At 56.0% G+C, this 25,973-nt stretch overlaps 1 protein-coding gene across 3 annotated transcripts; it reads right to left on the bottom strand.

The window, feature by feature from the left end:
* Nucleotides 1–710: 710 nt before the first annotated feature.
* Nucleotides 711–25,548, bottom strand: IL11RA (interleukin 11 receptor subunit alpha). 3 transcript variants are annotated; one of them, XM_021554625.2, is made up of 13 exons: nucleotides 25,437–25,548; nucleotides 7,694–7,793; nucleotides 7,288–7,348; nucleotides 7,013–7,179; nucleotides 6,730–6,844; nucleotides 5,862–5,894; nucleotides 5,300–5,463; nucleotides 5,001–5,164; nucleotides 4,766–4,907; nucleotides 4,254–4,349; nucleotides 3,981–4,080; nucleotides 3,264–3,343; nucleotides 711–3,148 (listed from the first exon to the last, which is right to left on the bottom strand). In XM_021554625.2, the coding sequence occupies exons 2-13, from the start codon at nucleotides 7,791–7,793 to the stop codon at nucleotides 3,129–3,131; spliced, it is 1,242 nt and encodes a 413-aa protein (XP_021410300.1). In that variant the 5' UTR covers nucleotides 25,437–25,548; the 3' UTR covers nucleotides 711–3,128. The 3 variants fall into 3 exon arrangements, with proteins under 3 accessions (XP_021410300.1, XP_021410299.1, XP_021410301.1); XM_021554624.2 differs by having other exon boundaries at nucleotides 711–3,343; XM_021554626.2 differs by lacking the exon at nucleotides 25,437–25,548 and having other exon boundaries at nucleotides 711–3,343; nucleotides 6,730–6,813; nucleotides 7,694–7,783.
* Nucleotides 25,549–25,973: the final 425 nt, after the last annotated feature.

A 25,973-nucleotide genomic window follows, 5' to 3' on the forward strand; every position in this document is an offset into this window, starting at 1 on the left:
CTGATCCTGGCAGCGAGGCAGGGAGAGGAAGAGGCTAATCCTGAGGACTAGCTCAGAAATTTGGCAGGGTTGATGGCAGTCAAACAGCCCAGGCAGTGCTACACAACTGCCCACAACCAGTGCCCTGCTCCAAAGGTTTTTGCCAAAAGCCACGGATTTCCCAAACAAGCCCCTGCCTGAGACATGATCTGGTCATCCTGTGCTGGATGGAGACAATGGATATGGATGTCTCTCTGTCTCAGTGCTGGGAACCTTCCCTGGTGCATAGCATTGGCTGATGGAAAATTTTCAAACCAAGTATATTCCAGGCCATGTTCTCCTGCACTTTTTTTCCTGCTGGGCTTGGGCTGGTCCCTGTTCCATACCAGGAAGCTGGACCCATCCCTACCTCATGTGGATGAAGTCCATGGGCTGTTTTGACCTGGCACATTCTCAGCATCTCTGGGCCTGGCTTGTACCAGCTCCCCTGGCAATCTTGGCACAGCATCCACCCTGGGGTGGGTGGGATGTGGCAGCAAAGGCAACTTTGGATGTGCCTGTGCCTACTTGGGGCAGGGTGTATGCAGGCAGAGCATCTGCACGAGCCACCAGAGAGCTCAAGCCTGGAGGAAGTGCCCTGGCCCCACAGTGGGACAGGGAGGTACTGGCACTGGGACTGGTCCCATGGTCCCTTCCTGTTTTTCTTCTTCACAGCTTGAAGACAAAGTTGATTTTGGCATCTGGATCCCTCTCCTTTATTCCAGATTGCTGTTCACCCCAGCCCTCCCTTGCATCTTCTCAGTCCACTGGAAAGCCCTGTTTGCCCACATCCAGCACCAGTGCATCCTCCCCTTTGGCAACGGGGAGAGCAGCACCCAGCACCAGGCATCTTTATTCCCCGAAACACAGAAATTGCTGCTTCCTTTGGGTCCCCAAGGCCTGTGTGTCACATTTACAGGCTGCTGGGGCAGGGAGCTGAGCCATGGGGCATCCCAGCAAGAAGCTGCAGTGCAGGCAGGCAGGACTTTGTGGTGGCATGCAGATGCCCTGCCTGCTCTTGGTATCTCCAGCTGCAAAATGGATGGCAGGTCATGGCACCTTACATCAGAGGAAAGGGGTCACCCTCCAGAGCCATGGGCAGCAGGATGCAGTGATGAAGACCAGATGTGCCCTCAAGCTGCCCCGGTCATCAGAACTGGGTGTCCCTACTGCATGGCCAGGCAACCACAGCTAAGGAAGGGGACATGGGGCTTGGCACATGGGGAAAACAGATCTATGGGTTCCCCAGACAGCAGCAACAAACTTCTATTCGGAGTATGCATGGACTTTCTGGAGTTTAAAAGCACACAGAATACAGGGGCCAGAGCTGCTGTCTCCCATTTTCTAGCTGCTGTGCTGCTACATCTCAAGCAGGCATCAGTCTCTAAACCAGCACCAGATGCTGGGAAATTACTAAGTTGTTTGCAAACACTGGAGCCACAGCTATGGGATGTACATCACCTCTGTTCCACAGCATCTCTGCACAACCACTACTTTGATCCCTTCCATAGTGGCAGAGGAGTGGGATCTGGTAGTGATAAGAGGACGTTTCCAATGGTAAAGGCTGCCCAAGCCATGCTGGGGACTGAGAAAAGACAAGGGTGACTGTGTGACACATCAGAATGTGTGTTTGGTTGGGTTGGGTGCTGGGGACCACACCACAGAGGATGATGGCAGTGTGATGTAGCTGGAGCTGTCAGGCTATGGGATACACCTAGGAGAGGTGATGTGACTGCTGAGCCTGGAAGTCCAGGCAAGAACTGGCTCCTTACAACTCCCCAGGTTGGTGACCTGCCTTACCTTCCCTGTGGAGAGCTCTGCTCTGGTCCAGGGATAGTGCCATGCACACTGCACACTGCAGATAGAGGGCTGACCTCCATCTCTCTCAGCATGTCTGTGCTCATGAGGGACAGTGAGGGGCTGCAACCCCACAAGCAAAGCAAAGAGCCAAGCATGGAGAGCCCTCATGAGCCCACAGCCAGGGCACCCAGTGAGAGCAGCAGGGAGCCTGTGGGCACACAACACATTGCAAAACGCATAGCCTGTTCCAGCTCCCTCCAACCCAGTCCATACAAGGACCCTTTGTGGTTGGCCCAGTCCAGACTCCCTCTGCATCGTGGGTTCACAGGCAGCCCCAGGACCCAGGTGGGTCCCCACTCAGCACTGGCTCTGCTCCCCCTGCTCCACGTGTTGCCGCTGTCTGAATTTCCACCCAGCTCCATCTGGATCTTGTTGGGCTGCTGGCACTGAACACCGGGATCTGGAGGTGCCAACACATGGAAGCCATTAGAGGGGCCGGGTTGAGGTGCGGCAAGGGGGCCACATGCAGAGCAAGGGGGGGCTGTGCAGAGGGTCCTGTCTCAGCTGTCATGCTGGTGAGGGCAGGGGAGATGTCCTACACAGCTGCCTGCCTGCATTCTCTTCTGGCACTTAGCCTCGGCATGGGTCTCTCTCAGCCCCTCCATGCATCTGGGGAGAGGGCTGAACAGTTTGGGAGGCAGCCCTGCTGCCTGTGCACCTCCTGCAAGGACCATTCCCAAGCTGGCGCTCACCCCTCCCTTGGCCCAGCATCATCTGCAAAGGGGTTTTGCCTGGACAGCGCCAATGATAGCATTGGCATATCCCCTTTATTGGCATCTCTGCTCTGTCCAGCCACAGCACGGGGGATTGGGGCAGAGGGAAGGGGCAGGGGGTGGGGCTGGCAGCTGGTGGGGGGTGACAGGCAGGGATCAGCACCCCTTGGTCTGGCACTGACGCCTGGCACCCCCGGGAGCCTACACCCATGGTCCCCCCAACACTAGGCAGTGAAGTGGGGCTGGCTCAGTGTCTTATCCCCATTTGTTTAGCAGCGCTCAGAGGTGGAGCTGGCCTGTCACCCTGAGCCTGAAGTGACTCCAGCTGGCTCCTGGTGGGCTCAGGCAGTCCAACGCTCCTGAGAGCAGAGCCTCTCTCCTTAGGATCCATCCTGCAACCCCAGGGTGTCGGGGGCTCCGGCAATGTCCACAGCTGTGGGGTGACCCAGGAGGTGTGGGGCCCTTGGGGGCCAGCAGTGGCATCAAGTCCCATGCGTGGGCAAGCAGGTGCATGGAGCAGGGACTGGCCAGGGCTCACTACAGGATCTGAGCTTCTGCTGAGAGAGAGGACAGGGGGTCAAGGGGGACAGTGGAGTCACTGACCTGCCCCATGCTCTGCATTCCCTGTCCCACATTCCCCCGCCCCATTCTCCATCCTGCACCCCAACTCACTTGGTAATGCCCTCAAGTGGGTGGCAGCAACCAAAAAGCTGGGTTTAGTCTTGTCCTTGCCATGTTTCCTCACCCGGAGCCTGGGGATGAGAGCAATGGCAGCTGAAGACCCCAAAAAGCCTTCCTGAGCATCAGGATTGCCCAGATTCCCAGTGATCCTGATGTGTTTCCATCCAGTTGTGCCCAACTGCGCCCAGCTCACCTTAACCTCTCCAGTGGGCCAGCTCCAGGGCTACAGCAGGAACTGGTCACCAGACAGAACAGGATTGGGATGGGAAGGGATTGAGAGCAGAGCCAGAGCATGGCAGGGAGATCCCATGGCGGCGGGATGAGAGGGGAACTGGGGACAGGATTCCCAGGGAGCAAAGGCACAGGGATGGGATGTTTGTGCTGACTCTGGAGTGTGAGACTCTCCAGCAGGAGCCTTTGGGAGGCTATTAGAAGGAGCAGCATCGTGAGGACTTTCAGAAAAAGGTCCCTTGGATCTGGGGCCATCAGAAAGAGCCCAGGCAGGCTGGGTAGTAATGGGTGTGCTGGGAAGAGGCACTGGTGTGGCACAGGGGCAAAGGGAGCATAAACCACCCTACAGGGCATCAAGTGTGTTTTGGCAGGGATCTCAGAGTAGGGCTGGGGGATCACAGGGCAATCCATGCTAAGGGTTCAGGATGGGTTGGAGACAGCAATCATACAACCCCTCCTTTTCCAAACCCAGCCTACCAGATGAGGATGGTGATGACAAGAACAGCAGCCAGGATGAAGAAGGCAAAGATCCCAAGGGACACCAGGACAGCCATCTTCTCCAAGGGGTCACTGTGATCTGGGACAGAGAGACTTTCAATGCTGAGGGATGTCACAGTCCCCAGCACCTGGGGGACGCTATGGCAAGCTCCTGGACTCTCCAACAGCCCAGCCAAACATGGACTTGGGGCAAGAGACCCTTCCCATTGCTCTCAGCAGCACACATGGCACACCACCCCTAGCTCTACTCACTGATGGGCTCAGGGTTGGGAGCCTGGGAAGACTCCTCAGCCAGGCTCTCCAGTCTGGCATCTGTAGTGGTTTCTTCACTTGCTGTGAAGGCCAGGTCTGGAAGAACAGAAGGGATGGAAACACTCACCAAAAGCATATACAGCACCCCAAGGATCCACAGAGAGGAGTATGGAAGGATGTCTTTGTGCCCCAGAGGTCCCATGAGCCCAAGAGTGCCATTGAGGTGCTAATGGTACTTTGGAAGCACTGCTCTGTCCCAGGCCTGTGGGGTCAATCCCCAAATGGCACCAGCACAGCTGCAGACTGACATGGGCTGGGAGATGTTTTGTCCTCCTGCAGTTCTGCCTCCCTACCTTAAGTGGCCCTGCAGTTGACACTCTGGTTGATATTTGGGGGAATGAGTGCCATGGGGAAGGTACTGAAGAGGAGAAGTTCAGAGTTCTGGAGGGACTTTGGGGAGGGATGGCACAACGCGGTAGGCTGCTGGGGGCTGCAGCCTGTCCCTCTCTCACCTCTGACTGGTGTTGCCCGGGCTTCAGCACTCCACTCGCTCCAATTCCCTGCATCCAGGAAATCCTTGGCACTGACTTGGACCACGTGCTCCAGCCCAGCAAAGGCATCCGTGATAACCTCAGACAGATTCACCGTCTCTACCTGTGCCAGGCAGAGGGGAGCTGTGGGGCAGGCAGGGGCACCTCTCCCTGGCCCCGTGCACACCCCACTCCTGTGCTGGCCCTGCACACTTACCACGGACCAGGAACGGTGGATGATGGGTCGGTACTGGAGCCGAAACCTTAGCTGGAAGTGGGGTTCCTTTGGCCAGGAGGAAGGGTACTTCCAGCTCACATGGAGTCGCCGTGGGGCTAGGGGGATGGGCTCCACCACCAAGTCCTCTGGAGGGTCTGGCTTAACTGTGTGGGAAAGGACAGGAAGGCCTTGTCACTCCGCACTGCTGTGCACAGGCGTGTAGGGTTCCCTGCTGTCACCCACAGGTAACTGCCCAGGGATGGACAAATGGTGGGACAGACAGATGGATGGGGACTCACTGATGGCCTGCATGGTGACATCAAGAAGGCGGTAGCTGAAGCCCAGGGGGTTCACCTCAGTGATGTTCAGGCGGTAGGAGCTCCAGAACTCTGACCTGTGGACCGTGCAGGTGCCGGGGCGGGATGGATCCTGCAGGCACAGCCCCACGTGCCCGTTCCTGTTCCTGCAAACAGGGAGGCAGGCTGGTGGCACGTCCTACCCACCTACCATGCACAGATTCCAAATGCTGCCAAGGAGATGCTATGGAAGACCCTCATGCCAAGACCCTGGTGGAGGAGGCAGACCCTGGAGGAGGAGTGCTCAGCTGCACTCACCCTTCCAGAGTCTGGCATATCCCTCTGAGCATGACACAAGGGACCCTCATCCCATCTCCACACTCTGCCTGGGAAGGTCCCTCCCTGAGGCAAACCCTCCTCCCAGACTCCCAGGGTATCTGGGAAGTAGCTGGCTCCCAGATGGGAGCCCAGCTCTTGCTTTGAGGTCCCTGCTGAACACAGCAGCAGGGCCTTTGGGAGGGGGCCAATCTCTAGGGAGCAGGAACAGGGTGGGAGTCAGTCCTACCTCCTCTTTTCTTCGCCTGTCAGGGATTTCTTCCTGCCACGGAGACACATGGAAAAGCAGATTATTAGGATGAGGGGGCAGCACAAAGTGAACCCCACCATGACCCAGAAGAGGGATAGGAGTCCACACTGCAAAGCAGCCTCAGACTCCCAGGCTGACATACACATGTGACAGCATGGGGCAAAGAACTAAAACCATGTCTAGTGAACAGTCTGGCAGCAGAGGCTGGCGATCGCAGGGAAAAGAAATGGGACACCCTTCCCTGCCCAGGATTTCATCACACAGAAGCAAAAACACTGATAAAAGCAGCTCCCTGGAGCCTGGCTTCACCCTCCCACTAAAGACTGCCAAATCCCATGCTTGCACTCCCCCTCCCTCTGGATCCCCTGATGCTCCACTCAGCCCCTTTTCCACCAAGCCCTTGGCTCCTACAGCTTTCAGCAGGGCTGTGCTTTATGAGCTCCATAGGACTTCAAAGCCGCCCGCTAATTTGGCTTGCAGGGATAATTAGAAGCAGCAATGCTGTCAGGGCTCCTTTCATCCCAAAGCATGCCAGAGCATGGAGGCTTGCAGATGACCTGCTTCTCTTTTATTGTCCCTCTGGTGCTGGCAGAGCTGTCAGCAGAGAGGGAGCCTGTCCGTGCCAGCACCCCAAGTGCTGCTGAGACCCCCAATGAGAGCAGGCAAATGCTTGGTGCTCTGCTCACCCCAAAACAGGACCTGCTCTGGGGTGCAGCATGGTCCTTGGGGCAGGAGGTGAACCCAGGGCGTGTGTGGGGTGGCCAGATGGATTCGTTGGTTATCCTTGGCTGTGACCCAGAGCTCACACCATAACAAGGCTGATCTGTGTCCTGTGGAGATACTTCACCTGTATGTGGTGATGTATCTGGTGGGGAGGAAGGTCTCCACACTGGAGGTCCAGGAGCAAGAGAAATTCTCATAATCAGATGCTCTGCAGGACACAAAGGGAACTCCAGGCAGGTCTGGGGTCCAGGGGAAACAGCAGTCAGCAAGGAGTCCGTCCTCCCACAGCCCATCCACCACACAGGGATGCCTGTGTCAACACCAAGCCCCCATTTGGCAAGTCCCTGGCAGGACTGGGGGCACCACACTCCCTCCAGAACAGCCCAGCTCACAGACATGCTACTCACGCCCCAGACGCAGGGACACAGTGTGCAGGAGGCCACCATCCTCGCCATGGCAGCTGTATGCTCCCACGAAGGCCAGGCTGGCGCTCGGCAGCACCAGGGATCCCTGCTGGATGGCTGAGCCCTCTGGCAGTGCCGTGGCCCCGGCTCGTCTCCACCGCACTGGTGAGCTGAGGGGGAGAGACCAGGCAGGCTCCGTGAGAGGACAGGAATGCCCAGGCCCACCCTGCAAACCATCCCATTGGATAGATCCCTTGATGTGCACGGGAAAGACTTACCTGGCATGGAAACCAGGGCATGGTAGGGTCACATCTGTCCCCAGCTGTCCATACTGCACGCCTGGAGGGACGCACATCCCCAGATCGGTGTTAGCACTCCATACCACCCCACACCAAGCCTGGGGGTGCAGGTGGGGAGCCCCTGGGGCTGTATCCCGCAGTGGGAACTGGCTATGGGGTCTTGCTTCATGCAGGTACCACCACAGGGGACTACTAAGGACTCATCCCAGCTGGGGCTGTGCAATGAGCAGAAACACAGGCTGGCCATCACTGTAGGATGTAGGGCTGTGTTTCATGTAGCCTTGGTAGGTCTGCTCCTGTCTGGGGGAAATGGGGTGCCCTCAGGGTCTTCATGCCTGGGACATGGGGAGCAGTACTGTATGGGGGTGCTTGGAGGGGGTCTCACCTTCCTCTTCCCAGTCTTCAGGAATGGCAAAGGAGGCTGATGCCAGGGCTGCTGCAAGGAACACCATCACCCTGCCCAGGCCTGGGATGGAACTGCGCATCTGGATGGGACAGATAAGGAGAGGAGAGTGTTATTCCCTGCAATGGGGCAGCTGATACAGTCCAAAGCCCACAGTATTCCTGCAGGGCCTTGGATCCCGCATCTCCCTCTCATCTCATCCCATCCTGCTGGGGATGGAACAGGGACTGAATCCCAGGACCCCAGCTGGGACATCTGGCATTGTCTGTGCCACAGTCACAGCTGGTTCCTGGCTGCTGAGCAGTCCCCAAGCCTGGAGTGGGGATGCAGGGGGCAAACACTGAGCAGGAGCTTAGGGCTGTGTGGGTTGGTGGGATTAAGGGTTCTTTGCCATTGCAGTCCTGTGCTGGGAGCCTTGGCTGGCTCCCAACCCCAGGGTGGTCCAGAGACCTGTGCATGTGCAGCTGGGGTGGGAAGGGACCAAGGAGATCTGTATTTACATAGCAGGTGACAGCAATCAGATCTAAACAGGCTCACATAGCCAGGGAGAACAGGGCTGTGATAGTTCAAGTGGTACCAAGTCTCACATCACTGCCCATGCCAGCATCCACTGTGAGGCTAGTCCAGGTAAGTCTCTGTTTGTGGGAGAAGGGCACTGAGATCTCTTCCTCACGCTCAGTGACCACCAGTGAGAGGGGCAGGGGATGCAGGGTCAGGGATCTGCACCCTTTTCATCCCAACATACACCACTGTGGGCACATCAGCCAGTGCCATCCTGAATCCCAGGGGGGTTCCATGTTGCCCTGTCCTGCCCTACCACCATCACCCTGTCCATCACAGCCAGCAGTGCTTTATGATATCCATCCCATCCAGCACTCTTTCTGTGCCAGCCAGCACTACCCTAAAGCATCTGGACCCACCTGCAGAGTCCTGCATCAGCAGGACATATGAGCCAGTGTCACTCTGTCCATCCCAGCCCCGTCTGTCTGTGCCAGCAAGCATCACCCCAGGGCACCCGTCCTGGCCAGCATCACACTATCCCTAACAGGTGTGCCACATGGTCTCTGTCAGTCAGAAATGAAAGATTTCTCCCTAGAAGGCTCCCCTGCCCATCCCTCACAGCTGGACAGGCCTGTTTATTTACACTCACACTGTTGGGCTCTGCTCCCAACTGCAGGCAGGGGTTGAGGGCACATAAGGCAGTGAGCTCCTGCCAGCCCCAAGAGCAGGCATAAATCTGTAGGCATAAATCTGTGTCCCCCTGGGTTGAACAGCTGAGAGACTGGAGGGAGGGATGCTCCAGCCCACCCCAGAGCAGCAGCCAGTTCCCCTCCTGTGGCCAACTGCCCATGGCCACAGACCAAACCGCCTGGCGAAGGAAGCAAGAGCTACAAGGCAATCTGCTGCAGGGGGGAATGCATGCGGCACCCCACATCAACCCTGTTCTGAGCATGCCAGGCAGCCTCAAACACAAGACCCAAATGTAAATAATTTCATGAGACTGTCATAATCTTTTCCTACCAAACCACCCTAGAAATGTTCCCAAGAAATCAGTCAAAAGGTCTCTGCCAGAACTATGCTGGTAAGTAACTGGGAACATTTGGCCTGAAAGTAAAATATTTTGGTGATGGGGAAAAAAAAAAAAAAAAGAAGAAGACAAAAATGAGTGTATTTTTTCTTAAAAGCAGCAACCAAAAATAACTCCAAAAACCATGTGGGCTAGAGTGAAGGAATAGTTCTGGGGGAAGGAGGAAGGGGAGTGGGTGTATGTGTGTTTGTCAGGAAGAAGGGAGAGCGTGTTAATATATATAGAGAAAAATAGCTTTAAAATAAAATAATTTTTTCTTATGAACACCCTGGTTTTTCATTCAAACACTGCAGAGGGTATCCATAATGACCGTAGCGGTTAAGTCTGATTAGGGACCACTAACCTAGACCCTAACCCTAGTGGTCCCTAACTGTAACCCTAAACCTAACCCTAAGACAGCTCATCCTGATGGCCAGTCCTCATCTTCCACCCTTCATCACTGTTTGTCCCAGGGTCCTCCCAGAGTTCCCCATCCTCAGCCCAGCACCCCAAGAGCTCCCCTGCCTCAGAGGGGCCCCTCTGCCAGCACGGTGTGAGAAGGCAGCACTGAGCCCCTCCAGACATGCTGACTCAGTAAATGACCCACGCGAGCACTGCCAAAAATTATCCCTGGGGACACAGAATCAGTGCAGAGAGAAGCAGCAGGGCAAGCCCTTCCTTGCCTGCCCAAAGGCCAAAAATAAACGGGGAAAGAGCCACAGAGCCCAGGAAGACCCAGAGCCCTCATCTGCCCCAGGTTCAGAAGCAGGGCAGGGGGCCAGGTGCTACAAGACAGCCTGCCCAGAAAAGTTCTGGGCTTATTTTCTGCCACGAAACTCCCTGGCCAAGGGAAAAACAGGCATGCAAATGAACACAAGCATGTGAGTAGCCAGGTCTACCTTCTTTGGTGTCTCCACACCCCCACAGATGGGCACACAGGCAGAGAAAACATCCCTTGATGCTTGCACCAGCAGTGACACATTCTGGGGACACAGAGTCCCGGCACAGTGGTCCTGGAGCCGAGCCGGGACAGAGGGAACAATCCGAGCTTTTCTTCCTCCCTTCACGCTAATCCTGGCCAGAGAGATGCCTGCCACCAGCCCAGGGCTGGGTGACATCCCGTTGCCACAGCCAGTGTAGAGGTACCCAGCTCAGCCTGGGGACATGGTGCTGGTGGGAAGGGCAGCAGTGCTGGACCCTGCTCCCTCAGCATGGGATGCTCTTGTCACTGGCATGGCCACAGTGACCAGGCAGCCTCTGGCACCCGTGGATGTGAGCCAGAAACACAAGGTTTCACTCTCCATACCTCCCTGATCCTGCTGTTCTGCTGGGACACCATTTGAGCTCATGCAAATGGTTTTGGGTAGTGGTGGGAAGAAATCCTGACATAAGCCCCTTCCTGCATGCAAACTGAAGTGCTGAAAGCCAAAACTTCCCTCAAAATCATGGCCATATGCACCGGCACCAATGCCCATGTTGGGTGTGACAGTTCCCTTGGCATAGCTGATCTGTGCCATGCCCTGCTGTGGACTAGCAAAGCCCAGCACAAATTCCTGGGGGAAGACAACTTTCCATTGTGCTCAGTGCTTTGAAAGACATTGGGTTTTGTTTCCTTAAGAATTTTTTTTTTTTTTTTTTTTTTTTTTTTTTGCTTCATTTGAAGTTGGTCTTCAAAGCAAATGGGCTACACACAGAGCTGGGGTGATTGGGACAGGGACAGAAGCAGATGACACTGTGCCTCAAGGCTGCAGATGGCAGCATGGAGACTTGGGATGCTCCCCACTGAGCACAGGAAGCTGGGGTGCCTCTTATCCTCTTCTTAAGGTGGTCGGGGGCAGCATTGCTGCAAGAGAGATATGGCAAATAACCCAAGAGCACTTGGCAGCTCTGCCTATTCTGTGCCAGGCCTTGATGGCAGTCACCCACCTACAAAAAGCAATGGGCAGAGGCCCAAAGCTGGCTCTAATGACCCAGAGATAGCACCACTCTGAGTATCCCCTGAGCTGGGGGAGCATCTCTCTGCCCCTCTGTTACAAACTCTCCTCTCTGCCAGTGATTGCTGTGGGAAGAGTGTCCTATGCTGAAATGCAGAATTACTGCAGGAATTGTTCCCCTGTGGGGAAATGTGCCTCTGGACCTATGCCTTCCTAATCTCCCTGCACCTGACAAGCCTGCAGAAGCACCATGCCTCACTCTGAGGAGCCATGGCATGGTCTGGGTACATCCCTGTGGCTGCTGATCTGCCCAGGGCCCTGGAATCACCCCATCCCTGCAGCACTGTTGACTTCCATCATGACTGCATGAATGTGTGCCTGTGAGGGGAGCATCAGCCCCACTGCTGGATGATCTCCTGCAACAGCCACCCCTGTCCCCCAAATGCTGCTGGCACCTTCCCAGGTGTCTAGAAAAAGCCCAGCAGTGGGTGCTGGAGGGAAGCATGTCCCCCACCACCACCAGGGCCACCAGAGCCATGCATAATCTCCAGGACTACCAGCAAGCATCTGAGGCAATACCTTGCCCACCTTGGGCACTGTGGGGGTGATGGTCTGAGCATGTCCTCAGTCCCCCACCCCAGTGCCTTGGGGATGTCAAAAAAGACTGTTTACCTCTGCACCACTTTGGTGGGGTGCATGGGCTCCTATGCTTGCTGCAGGGGCAGGGGTACCATGCATGCTGGGCTGTGCCAGAACACACACAGGCATAGATGCAGCCAGTGCAATCCCAGTGCACAGGAATTACCCCAGTTAAACCATCAAAACCAGTTGGAGTCTTGTCCTGTGAGGCCAGTGCAGTCCCATAAGACCTGTGCACAGTCTGAACATAGGACTAAACCCAGTACAGTCCTTGCAGGGCTTAGCTCAGGACAACCCAAATATTGGATTATATCCCACAGCACATAAGGAGAATTAAATTCCACCCAGCCCAGGAGGACAATTAAATCCAGTGCAGTCTAAATGTGTGGTTAAACTCAGCCCAGCCCAGGAGTGGGGCTAAACCCAGCTCAGCCAAAATGTAAGGCTGGACATAGCACAGGTCATACACGTGGTTATGCCATGCTAATGTGAGGTTAAATTCAGCACAGCTCAGGAGCGGGGTTAACTCACAGCTCAGCTCAAACATAGCGTTAACCTCAGCACAGCCCAGTCACAGGGTTACACAGTTCAAATGTGGGGCTAAACCAAAAGCAACCCTGGCATAAGGTTAACCCCAGCTCAGCCCAAACACAGTAATAACCCCAGGATTGTCCAGGGAACCAGTTTTCTCCACAGGCAGATACAATGCACATCTCCATCCAAACTAGACCAGCCCCCTGGTGATACTCAGCTGACTGCAGCCCCACTGGTGTCCAAAGCCAAGCCCAAACCCCTCTATATCCCACCTCTCTACTCGGTGGAGCCAGCAGCTGCCAGACGTTCCTGGTGTTTGGGGCTGGGGGGGCCCTACACACCCCAGCATGCCAGCAGCACCATGGAGGTCAGGCTCTGCTCCTACCCCAGCTGGGAAAATCTCACCCCAATGCCCTGATTTCCGCTCTCCTCTGCTCCATCCTGCAGGAAGAAGTCTCTGGCTTGCGGCTGTAACTGCAGGCATTGGCAAGGCCAAAACAGCGAGGGCTCTGTTAGCAGCCAGCAGCCCTGACACTGTGCCAGCTGGCAGCGCTTGCATTCCGAGGGGGGAGAGAAGGGGCGCCCCCCTCTCCATCCCCATCCCCACACTTCTCTCTCCAAAGCCACGTGCCAGAGACATTCCTAAAAATAATCTCCCGGCTGTAAAGACACCTACCAGCGCTGTAGCTGTAGTGCTGGTGGGTTTCTTTACAGCTTGGAGATTATTTTTAGGGTGGAGGCATGGAAGTTGGTGGGAGGGGGTGCTGCATCCCCACTGTCCTTGGCACATGGTACAGGACAGGGATGGGCACAGTGCTGGATCTGGGGACAGGGGTGGGACCTGCCAGCAGAGAGCTGGGCCACCCTGTGATTACAGCAGGGTGGGAAAGGCTTTTCCTGTCCCAGGAACATTTTGGGATTTGGGACATTTTTCTACTCCTGGCTCAGCCCAGGCTGGCAGAGAATTAAGTGAACACACAGAGCCCCAGTATGGCAGAGCAGCCGGGTACCAGCCTGCAGCCTGGCCCCGCTGGGACCATCTGCACCTCCCAGAACAAAGTTTCCCCATAAGCTGGCCCTGTAGCTGATACAAGAGTGCATCCATCCATAAATGTAGGGGACAGACACACATGTACATACCTGTGAACACCCCGGGTACACCCAGCTCCCTCTGATGCTCCTCATGAACTCCAGCCTGGGGCTGGGAACTCTGATCAGGAGTGGGGCCCCACAGCATGCTCCATGCACAATGGTCCCCCTTCCCTCCCCCAGCTCCAAAGCTGGCCAGAGCCCAAGAGCCATCAGGCTCAGCTCCATCCCTGAGGCACGAAGGCGCATGGGTCAGCCAAAACGCAGCAGGGCCAAAATAAACAGCTCACCTTACACAAATGCTCCTCCAGCTAGCAATTTGCTGTCACTCCTTTTGCAAAACAAAATCCCTTTTGGGCAAGAGAAGGATTTCAGAAGTCATTAAAGACCACCTGGGTAGCCAAATGAAGCCATCAGCAAGGGGTGGCCCAAAGAAAACCACCAGAAAAGGGTGTCCTGTTAACCTCCTGTACACCACCAGTAGTGTCCCTGTGGGAGAGGAGCAGGGGGATGGAAATTGCAGACACCCAACAATGTGTGATGCGGGGATAATTGTGCCAGTCTCCTTCACCTGGTGGGATAACCATGACCTGTCTTCTCCAAGCTTAGAGTCAACCCTATCTGCTTTCATACAAACATTGAATAATTAAGGTTGGAACAGACCTCTAAGGTCATCAAATTTGCCAAGTGGAGGCAGCTCAGGGGTGACAGCTGTTTGCAAGGCACATGGCAGGAACAGAGGCTGGGAAGACACCTCAATGGGGGCAGCACCCATGCCCCCAGAACACACTTCTTCCCAAGCCAATCACATGGCAGTGCCCAAGATAAAAGGAGATGGAAACGTGGCAAAAAGTGGAAAGAAGGGGAAAACATGGAGGCTGTAGTACAGGGCCAGGGGAAAGGGGCTGAGCCTTGCCTAAGTTGAGAAGGTTGGAAAAACACCATCCAGCTCATTTTTTGCTAAGGGAAAAAATCCCAGCCAAGCTCTGAAAGATTAAGTGTGATTGTATCCAAGAGGGGAAAAGCAGGGCCACGCAGTGAGTGTGCTGACACATCTCCTTCCCCAGTGTTGGAGAGAAGCCCTAGCCCCACTCGGGGCCAGCTCCGTTTACAGGCTCCTATTGTCTCTCTTTTTAAATTTGGATTCCCGCCCCCCCCCCCCCCCCGCCTCCAATGTTGTAGTTCAGAGTAAACAAAAGCAAGCAGCCTCTCACTCCAAACATTTCAGCCATCCCAAACTTTCTCTGGAGGGGGGCTGCCCGTGGAATTTTCCTCATCCAAAAGAATTTCGAAATGTTCTCATTGCAGCCTGCTCTGACTGGAGGCCAGGACAGCTCTAAAATTCTTCATGAAATGCTTGAACTGCCCTGTGCACTGCCACAGCTCCGGCTGTGCCCCAAAGCTCCCAACATGCCCAGAGAGATCCTCTGGCCTGGCCAGAGGGGAACAGAGGCACATTCCAGCCTGTGTAATGCCCCACAGCTCATCCCATTCACCTGAAGTGAGACAGCAGGCCTTGGTGAGGCTGGATCCTACCTTCCTATTTTAAGCAGCACTTCAGTCCTTATTGCTCCAAGTGAGCAGTGCTGATGCAAAGTACTTGGGTGCACTGGAGTGTGTGTATGTGACAATGCACCCCAAGAAAACACAGTACTACCCTTGCAGGCAGCATCTCCCTAGCACCAGGCAGAGGGGAGAGAGTGTGGTGGGTGCCTCCCCTGAGTGGTCAGTGGCACCTTGAGCACCAGGAGTGCTTTTTGCAGCAGTGATGCCTCTTCAGTGGTGCTGGGCGACTGCAGGGGCAGGAGAAGAAGGAAGGGATGGTGTGCTGATTACCATCATGATGTGAGTGGGGGCACAGCACTGTACCCTGCACAACCGTTAGATGGTGTGTGGAAGGGAGGACAAAATGTACTCCAGGATGAGCCAAATGCTGGGTGCCACCTAAATGTGCTGCTGCTCCTTGTCGCACATCATGCTGTCAGGGTATGCACTCTGGTCCCAGAAGAGGTGAACCAGAGACTCCCAACAGCTCTCTTGGCTTTGGCTGTGTACAGATATGAGGTGAAACCCATCAGACCCTGTCATAAGGTTGCCAGCACTGCTCTGCCCTCTGGTAATGGGGGCACTGGAGGTAGATCCTCCACAACTGGAAGGGGAAGATCCCAGCTAAAAAGCCCCACAAAAAGCCAACAGTTGCATGAAGAAGTATTTAAAGCTCAGTCCAGCATGGATTTGGATGTCAATGCAAGCCACTGGAGTGATTTGGCATGCTGATGTCCCTTGTCTGCTGTCCAGAACAGCCCCTGAAAGGGTTTCACCAGGTAGGTGGTCCTGCAGCCCAAAACACAACCCAAAATGCTGGGGAACCCTCACATCCTCCCTCCCCAGAACATGCAGATTCTGGGGACTGCAACCCCTTGATGAACATGCCATCACCCCAGGAAGGCAAAACATTGCTGGTACCTGTTGCATCTCCCACCCACAGCATCCCACCCTGGTGGGCACAGAGCCTTGTGCCACCACAGCAGCACGGGCAGGGGAGAGATACCTCAGCTCCACGCCGGGCTGGAATCTTGCTGTGGGACAGGGCTCTGCCGGGTGTCCCCGCAGCCTCTGCACCATCTCCCTGCGCCGCCTCGTTGGATTCTCCTCCTCCACGGAGGTTGCTCAGTGGTTTGGCGTGGGAGTGGTCCTACCCCCCCCAACCCCAGCAGCCCCCTCCCCTATAAAGGGGCCAGGCAGCGGCTGTGTGGGGAGCAGAGCCCCTGACACAGCAGATGGGGTCTGTAAAGTGAGGCTCCCCCAGGTGTGTTTGCCTTGGCTGGGGCTCAAGCCCATCCAATTAGAGCTATAGAAAACATATCTTACAAAAAAACGAGGGGGGGAAAATAATCCTCTCCCCTGTGCTGGGGCCCAGGGTTTGGCCGGGGTTTCTCGGCAGGCCAAGCACAGGCGATGCAGGCTCTGCTGGCAGCAGCCCGGGGAGGGCGGGATGTTTGTGGATATTAAAATGCAGTCGTAAAGTAGAAGAAAAGGGCAGCCTTGTTTCAGAACAAGTCTCTGAGGCTTTCTCCTCTCCCGTCATGCTCGGCACCTGGCCGGCAGCACGAACAGCTCCCCCTTCCTACAGCCCCCTCAGCCACCCCCAGCTCACCCAAGGGCTGAGGTGCTGTCAGTGAGACCCCATCCCTCACGGACTGAAACTCATTGTCTCCAGAAGGGAGCAGATTTGGGAGGGTCCCCCTCTACAGCAACCCATATTGGGTCAACATTACAGCTGTGCTTCTGTAAAACCCACCCCTGCACATCCCTTCCTTGTCACCTACACAGTTCTCTGCTTTCCCTTGCTCACTGCCCTGCCTGCATGGAGCCAAAGCTGCCAGGCTCCAGCTGCTGGCAGCAGCCACATGGCAACACTGCTGGTATTCCACTGGTTGGCCTCTCCCTGTCTCTCTGCTGGAAGTAAAATAAGCTGGATGTTTTTTTGGTCAAGGCTTCAAATTATTCACAGGCACCCAACACCCTGTGCCCACACAAAATAAGAGGGACATGGCAGGGTCCCATGGGGCTCCTCCCATTCCCAGGGATCCCACAAACCTCTTGAGAAGCTCTTTCCTTGGGATATCTCCCCAAATCCATCCCTGAAGCAGGATGCTGTGTCTCCACAGCATCACCTTTGCCTCCATGCTATGTCCAGCTCTGGAAAGTCACAGCAGGAGGCTGGGAAGCAATTGCAGGCATTAGCTCAGCAAGGGTACCTCCATCCCGGCCCACCTGCTCAGCTGGAGATGTCCAGCACACATCTGGCTTCACCACTGCCTTCTGCCCCCCTTCCCAGCTTAGTAAGGAGGGGACTTTGGGCTGTGAACCTGGAAGGCCCCCTGCCCCCATCCATCCCCGCCCCCATCCCTCTCCCTTTGCCCTGTACAGGCTCTCCAAGCCCCCGTCCCCCTGCCCCACGGGGACCCGAAGCACATCGCATCCCCAGCCATGGCCCAAATGACTAACGCCCCGGCAAGCGAACCGGGTGCCGTCGGGGCGAGCAGGGCCTGTCCCTTGGCCGCGCTCCCTCCCCGCAGTGGTGAAATCACGTCTGGAGAAAGCCCGGGAGTCAGGCGCCGGGCGCCCCCGCCGCTTCCCAGCGAGGATGCTCGCTCCCCGCCTGCCGGCCGGCCGCCCCCGCTCTGCAAACCCCACATCCCTGCAGAGGGGTGCTCCAGGCACGCAGCCTGCAGCCGAGCCTCATACCTCATCTCCTCCTCGCTCCATATCCCATAGCGGCATCCCAGCTGTGGAAGTGGCTGTGAGATGTGGAAATGCAGCAGCGAGCCCCAGATGCTCGTAAAAACGCTCCCGGGGAGTGGGCAGGAACCTCTAAATCTCCCTGCAACTTCCGCAAACCCGCCAGAGGCCGGGGGGCAGTCGGGGGCGGAGGGGTTGGAGGGGGTACCCCTCTCGCTGACGCACCCCCCGAGCACGGCAGAGGAAGCTGGCTCATGGAAGGAGCAGCCCCGGGCGGCAGCAGAGGGACAGCGAGGGCCGGCCCGGCGGCGCTGGCCTCGACCTGTCGGGCGGCACGTGCCGCGAGGCGGGGGGTGACCGGCGCGGCCCGGCCAGCGCCCCCGCCGGCACGGGAGCGCGGCCCGGGGTAGGGTTTAATTGCCTGCCTTCCTCTGCAGCCCGTGCTCTCCGCTCCCTGAACCTCCACTGGGACCCCGGGAATGTCGTCCATCCCCCTCTGGCCGGGGCTGCTGGCATGGAGCGAGCAGGGCTGCGGCGGGGAGCTGGCTGAGAGCACGCCGAGGCTGCAGCTGGGGGCTATAAAAAGCACGGCTGTGGTATGCAGCGAGGCACTGAGAGGGGAATAAAATAAAATCAGGTGGTGGATGAGTCGGGTGCTTGCTTCTGCACCAGGTCTGGCGATGGTGCTGCTCCCCATCACCCCTTCCAGGCTCCCTGGCTGGCTGGCTCCCGGTGAGGCTGGGGCAGGGCGCAGAGCTGGGATTTGGCAAAAGGTGGAAGGCGCGGGGTTCGATTGGCGGGGAGTGGAGGGGGTCAAGGCTGGGGAAACAATCGCTGGCTCTCGTACATGGGCTCCTGCCCGGGATGGAAGCATTGCAGCCAGCCCTTGTGCAGCTCAGAGACGCCTGATCCGGGCGCTCAGAACTTCTGGCAGCCTGCACCAGAGGATTAACCGTGCGCTGGTATATGGCTAGAGCTGTCTCTCTGCCAGGAGGAAGCCCCACCATCCCCCAGCACCCAGATCCTCGTGGGACCTCATCCAAAGGGGACAGTAACACCACAAGCTGGGTGCAGAGAGGGCTCCCCTCAGGCCGGCAGGAGCTCCCTGCCCACGGACATGCCATGTTTGCACAAGTCTGAGCAGGGGAAGGTCAGATTAATTTTAAACTTGAATAAACAAGGAGAGAAGGCAATGCCAGAGTTTGCCCTTCTCAATAGGGATGCCCAGCAGCAGAGTACAGCACCCGCAGCACATTTCTGCCCTGCCCAGGGGTTCACATCCCCCTAAGAGAGCTGGAACAGATCCACAACCAGGGGCCTCCCTTTTCCACAAGGAGCTCCCAGCTGAGTCAGTGTTGGCAGCAGGGAGAGCAGCTCCTGCTTGATTCTACAAGATTCCTCTGGTCTCCACAGGGAAGCCTGCACCCTGGGACCCCCATCCCACTGGGAACAGCTCCAGGGCTCGCCTGTTCCCTGGCCACAATGCACAATGTGGTCTTGGGAATGAACAAGGAGGAGAAAAGAAAACAGTAAAATTGTTTGTAGGTCAAGAGGAAAATGAAAAAAAAAAAAAAGAAGTTTGCGTTTTTCATGCCAAAAGGAAAATGAAAACCAAAACATTTTGTTCTAAATGATAGGCCTTGTTTAGTTTTCAGTGGTTTTACTTTTTAAAAAAGGTTTGAGTTAAATCAAGCTAAATTTGTCTTCCAAACATTACCTTGGGGCAGGGAATAAAATAAATTGGAAAGAAAAAAAAAAAGAATAAATCAAAACATCTCATTTGGAAAATGTCAAGAGCAAAATGCGACGGCTTTTCCAGCCTGGGAGAACCGCAGCCAGGTGCTGAATCCAGCCTCAGTTCACAACTTGTGATGGGCCCCCCTCCAAAGCAACTATTTTTTCCCGGAAAATAATGCAACTGCTGTGCCAATTGATGGCTGGCATGGCTTGTGCCCTGCTGCCTGGCTCCCATCAGGGATGCCCCCACTGCCCATGCTGGTCCCCAGGACTTGCTGGAGCATGGAGAGGCCCTGTTACAATCAGCAGCCATGTGCATGAGCTGAATCTGAGCTGAGCTGCTCTCCAAAACTCCTCTTTAAATGTCTTTTCTATTAGGTCAGCATTCCTGCGTCGCCCAGGGAAGGTGGTTACGGCCAGCAGCCCGGCACACAGGCTCCTCAGTGCTTGCTGCTGGCTCTCCAACGACAAGCAGCCTGCCCACGCTATTAAATTACTGAGAAAAATGGATTGTTTCACCAAAAATTAGGTGCAGGAACCTCTCACACAGTGGCAACGCGAGCTGGTAATTGGAAATTCATAGAGCTGGCCGCAAATGCTGCCTCTGGCTGTGCTCCACCCTCCTCTGGTTGTGGTGAGGGATGGTAGAGAGGCATTTGCTGCCATCCCTGAAATGCTGCCACTGGTGGACATGCAGCAGCCACGTCGCCAGCAGCAATGTGAGGTCCTCCATCCTTGGAGGGTTAAATGCTGTTGCACAGTCCCTCTGACCTTGATAGGTGGGGAAAATAGGTGAAAAAAGATCTCAGAGACCTTTATAGGCACTGGAGGAAGAAAGTTCTCCATTCACGGCTCACCCTCAAGCACCCTACTGGGGACATGTCCCATGGGGACATAGTTTGGGGATGCAGCAGGATGCTGCCCCATCACCATCCCATTCTTAGAGCGGCACCACGGGGGTGCTTTCCCACAGACCTTGCCTTGCTCAAGTCCTTCATCTATCCATCATCCATCCCAGGCACAGCGTAAGCACCACAGCTGCTCCATCTGAGCTTGGGCATCTCACCATCCTCCAGGACCACTCTGAGCCCAAGCCTCCGTGTCTCACTGAGCAGAGCTCTCCAAGGCATCTCTGGGGCAAAACACCCAGCTTCAGGAGCTGCCAGAGGACTGAATGTATATCTGCAAACTCCAGTTGGGAAAGAGGAATGTGGATGTGCAGCAGATCAAGAGCTGTGTCAACAAGATACTCTGAGAGACAGGTCCCTCACACTGACTGGTCCCTGGGCCAGCACAGGAAATGGAGGCACTCATCTTCCTTGCTAGGTACACTGTTTTTTGGATGCTGGGGTGCAAGGACTGTGGGCACAGTCCCAGCTGGAGAGGGGAAATGAGCTAGGCACAGGATCAGGGAGGCCAGAGAAAACGGATGCCTCCCCTGGCACAGCCATGCTCCAGTCATGAAGCTGCAAAACTCAAAGCCAGGATGGGGTGGAGCAGCCTCAAGGGGGCCATGAAACAGCCCAGCGGGAGCCCTGCAGGAGCTAAAAAAATCAAAAGCAGCCAAAGCACTGAGGAACCCCCCAGGGTTGCGTGTTGGCCCTTGAAAGAAAAGGATGGAGCAATAGCTGGTTGGGTCCACCAGCTCCTCCTAAGCCTTGAGGCCTCAGGCAAAACTCATGGAAAGCAAAGACTCCTGCAGACCTCCCCAGCAGCTGGAGGCTGGCCCTGGCCCTGTAAGGAAGTCTGGAGAGGTGCCAGCTGGCCTGGGCACCCCGCGTGACAGCAGCTTTTGCAAAACCATTCCGGGCCACTGGGCCGGGCCATCCCTGGAGATTTTTGCAGGGCTGTTGCAGTACAGCTGTTGTGAGCTCTCACAATACTGGCACAGCACTGGGCTGGACCGTAGTGAAGACCCTTCATGACAGCCCTTTCTGGTTAACCCTATCTATTATTACAGGAAGGTAAGGGCTGAACTGTGCCTTTCATGATGTTACTGAATACAAAAGGCACTGATGCCCATGCCAACCTTCATCAAAAAGGGGCTGGTGATGTGCCTTTGGGACTATTGGTCTAGCTAGGATGAAAGGCTTCTGTCCCAAAGGAAGAGGATGGTGAAAGCACAGGAAGGCGAAGGAAACAGCTGGACAGGCACAGCCACACCAGCCCAGGGGCTCCAGGGATGCTGTGCCAGCCCTACTGCCTCCCACATGCTCCTCTGTGAGGACATCCACACCCCTTAGGCTGTCAGCAGGATGGCAGGCAGCAGCCCTGAGCTCTGTCTGGAGCTCCCCAAGGTGGGACGACACTTAGCTACAGCTGAACACAACACTCCTCAAAGTCAACAGGTCAGAACACCTTCCCCAGACAGCCATAGATATGATGGTCCACAAAGCTGTAAGCTTCTTCCTTCCCTTATTGCCCTCAGTGTGTCATCAGTGCTGGCTTCTCAACAAGGGTTGGCATGCCTTGTTTTCACTTTGGGAGGTGAAATAAACCAGAGGATGCCCAAATTATTTTTTTTCCACCATAAGGATTTCATTAGATGGTGGAGCCCTGAACTTTTCCACCTCTCCCTATATGACAATTTCTGTGGGTCCATAGCAATTTTTATTTAGGCAGTTTCTATTTTGGCTGTCGCCATACTGAGAGGAATGAACCAGAGCTGAGCAGTCTCTGGGGAGCAGCCCCAGGCTGATTTTCAAAGTGCTTTCAGCATCCTCCCTTCTCCTGGCCAATGCAGTCTTGCCTGCATGCAGGCCACTGCCACCTGCATGGGACAGCCCCATGTCCAACTATGCCAGACCTCCTGAGGTCACTCCAGTCTCCTTGTCCTCTCCAAAAGTATCTTTAGGAAACATGTATGAACAGGTAGATGTGATCTTCCCCTGCCCAGACTCTTCCAAAATTCCTCAAAAGCCTTTTCAGCAATGACCAATGCCTGCTGCAGCAAATCCAAGCTGTGCTGATCAGATGTGACTGATGGGACCTCAGTGAGCAGTCCTGGTAAGACAGAACCAAATCAGGTCTTGACAGATTGCTTGTCCCTCTTTTCCTGGATGCCCCTAACTCAAACACCAGAGTAGGAGGAGCATTTTTTTGCCAAGTCCCAGACTAGTACCACTAGAGAGAAGGAATTGCACATTCCAGCCCAGCCATCCAGCTGTACTGGAGATCTTGGCAGATGCTCCAGGGGCTGCAGGTGCTGTGACCTCTCAGAAGAACCCAAAGCTCACCCTGCCCCACTGCCATGCCAGGATGACTCAGAGACCTGGGAAGCAGTCAAACTTGAGAGATAATTCCTATTTACACACTGATCACTGCAAATGTGCTACTACTCTCAAGAGGAATTTTCCTTTTTCCACGAAAATGGTCCATGGGAGTCTGGCTTTTGGAGAAGACTCAACCACAACTGCAAGGCATCTGCGCCCTTCCCTACTTTCATAACTTGGATGAGAGAAGAAAACCTTCACTGGGAGGTGTGGAGAGATTTCCTAGTAGAAACTCAGGTCATAAGGTCATGGCAACCCTGTCCAGAGAGATTTGGTGATTTTCACACATGCGATGCTGTTGTAACCACAGGAACACTTAGAAAAACCAAAAGCTCTCTAAACATCATAGCAAGCCAACTCAGACATCCCAGAGCTAATCCCCTATGCTGGCATGATATCAGCATCCCAAATGCTGCTGAAGATCCCATAGGGAAGAGCTCTCATATCATCCAAGCTCTGCCCTTGGCTATATCTTGGGCAGGGGCAGAGCCACCCTCTTTCATGCCGAAACAAGAGGAGGGGAAAGAAGCTGTGAGAGATGCCGAAATTATCCAAAGGGTGAAAAGCAGAGACACAAGCCAGCACCTGCCCCTCCCGCAGGAAGCATCTCACAGGGGGTTTTCCTCCAGAACCAAACCCACGGGAGGAGGCAAGAATCCTTTGGCTTGCTTAACTTAATGAGGAAGCTATAAATATAGCAGGGTAAACACCAGAGAGGGAGAAGAGGTCTCGAACTAAAAGCACAATGTTGGCAAAAACCCACAGGGGAATAAGCTCTCCAGGAACGCATTCAGCAGGAAACCAGAGGGAGGTTGAGGCCTGTGTGAGCAGGAAGAGCCTGGAGTTGCCTTTGAACAAGAGCAAAGTGGAAATAAAGGGTTTAAACTGAGTGCTCAGCCACTTCATGGCAGGTGAGGATGCCATGCACTGTTGCCATCCATGAGGGTTTCCCCAGTCAGGATGGTCCAGGTGAGCTGTGTGAGAAGGGCAGGAGAGGCAGGACACCTTCATGTGTGGGTTGCAGCTGTGGGCCACCTTGGTGCCCACCCAGCATGGCAGCTTCTGATAAGCCCAGCAACTGCAAAGGGGAACTGCTGCTTCTGCTGCTGCCACGATCAAAACAGCAGGGAGACTCACTGCGCTGTGAGTCATTCATTCATCCTTCACAAACAGGGCCTGCACTTGGCCAAGCATCCTCCTCCCCCCGCTGCTGGGACAGGGAAAAAGTGGCTTATTAGATATAATCAAGTCAAGTTTTCCCCTCCCTGTGAGGTTCCTCTTCCTGGAATAGGAAGCACAAGACCAGAGCTGCTTTTCTTCCACTTTCCTACAGGCTCTGCCATTAGCTGCATCCTCCAGGGAGACCTCTCCCCCACCTACTGAACCTCACATACCTGTTCACCCACTGCTGGTGACATCCAGCCCTGAGCACAACCCTGCTGTCACCAGTTTGACCCTGTGCCCGACCTCCAGTCCCATTTTGGCAGCCAAGGTCAGTTTGCAGCTCCCTGCAGACCACATATTGCCCATTTCGTTTCTGCCCCAAAAGTACAAGGTTGGTGGGGCAGAGGGTGATGAGGGGGCATTGTGGCCATATCTCATCCTTGTCCCTGTCACAGGAAGGTGTCCACCAGCTCCCAGCTCCCTGTGAAGATCTTTTCCCAGTTGGGATGATGTGTGCCTTGTGTCACTGCACACGCTGTAACCTCGCTGCAACCTGCCCTCCTGTAAAAAGGTAGAGTGCAAACATGCCACCTCCTCCTGCAAACACAACAGCCAGACATGAGGCAGTCACCTCCTAGCACACAAGGCATTTGGCAGCTCTGGCTATGCCACTAATGTCAGCCAGTCCAACATCATTTTGTGTGCAAGGCAACACATCTGTGAGCTGCTGCAGTGCTGGGTTTCTTCCCACCCACGGGGACCAGGCCTCTCAGGCCCATCACAGTGGGGTCACAGGTGCTGACAGTGACGTCCAAGCCAAGCGTAGCCCCGTGGACACCTCTGACAGCCTTCACTAGCCCAGAGGCAGAGCTGGGAGGGGACCTTCTGTGTGACAGAGCCAGCCTGTGAGGGTGGTGGTGGGCACAGCCCAGGGCTGGCCACTCATCGGGACTGGCACAGGACAGAGAAGCTGGGATTGACACAGCATCCCGGGGCAAGCAGGGACAAGGCAAGCAGAGCCCTGCCAGCACCCGCGCATGGGAAAGCGCCTCTCTCAGCGCCTCTCCTAATTGGGAGCAGCTTTTCCCTGGACCCCTCAGGAGAAGAGGGGGCCCTGCCAGGGGGGTGCTTTGCCTGGCATTCCAGTCTTTCTCCAGAAAACTCCCTTCAGAGACGGTAGAGGTGTCCAAATCGGGAATGGTACGGGGTGGTCTGTGGAGGCTGGGGAAGGGGCTGAAACATCCCAGCCCAGGAACATCCCCGAGCATCCCCGGGCAAGGCGGAGGCGCGGAGGGCGGAAAAGGGGGAGCAGCGCTGGGAACTCACAAGCAGCCGGAGGAGACCGGGAAGGCAAATCCCTGGCAGCTGCTTTGCGAGGGGACACAGACACATAGACATCCACACACACCCGCACAACTTTCTCCACCCGGGCAGCAAACAGCTCCGGGAGCTGCCTGACCGCAGCCGCGCGTCCCTCACCGCGAAGTCGGGGCGGCGGCGACTCGCTCCCCTCGCGGGCTGGGGACCGAGGAGCTGTTCCCTACCTTCCTGCGTGGCGCCGCGGCTATGTGTCCATGGCGCTAGCGGAGCGGGAGCCGGGTCGGGAGCGGAGCGGGGCCGGGAGCGGGGCGCCCGCACCGGGCTGGCTGGGGCCGGTAGCGCAGGCGGTGTGAAGCCGCCGGGGCTGCCGCCGCCGCTCCATTGGAGCAGGGCTCTGCCAATCTGCCGCCACCACCCCGGGACGCTTCCTGCCTGTGAGCCGCCCCCCGGGACCGGGAGGGATGCAAACCCGCGGCCCACCGCTTGCCCGGTATTCGCAGTCCCCCCCGGGGCTCCCCGTCTCAGTCCGACCAGAGCGCTGGGAAGGGGATCCCACCGTGGCGCGCTGATGTGCGGTGCCCTCCGGAGCGCTACTATCCCCCTGAGGCTCAGGAATCTCCCGAAAGTGCACATCCCTCCCCGGTCTTCTCGGGGGTCGGCAATCACCAACCATGCCTGCCCCCATCCCTGCATCCTGCAAGAGTGAAGGCAGGCATGTCCTGCCTGTGACTCAGTTTCCCTTGACCCTGGGCGGGCCGTTT

The sequence above is a fragment of the Lonchura striata genome, chromosome Z, assembly GCF_046129695.1.
Source record: "Lonchura striata isolate bLonStr1 chromosome Z, bLonStr1.mat, whole genome shotgun sequence".
Taxonomy (NCBI): Eukaryota; Metazoa; Chordata; class Aves; order Passeriformes; family Estrildidae; genus Lonchura; species Lonchura striata.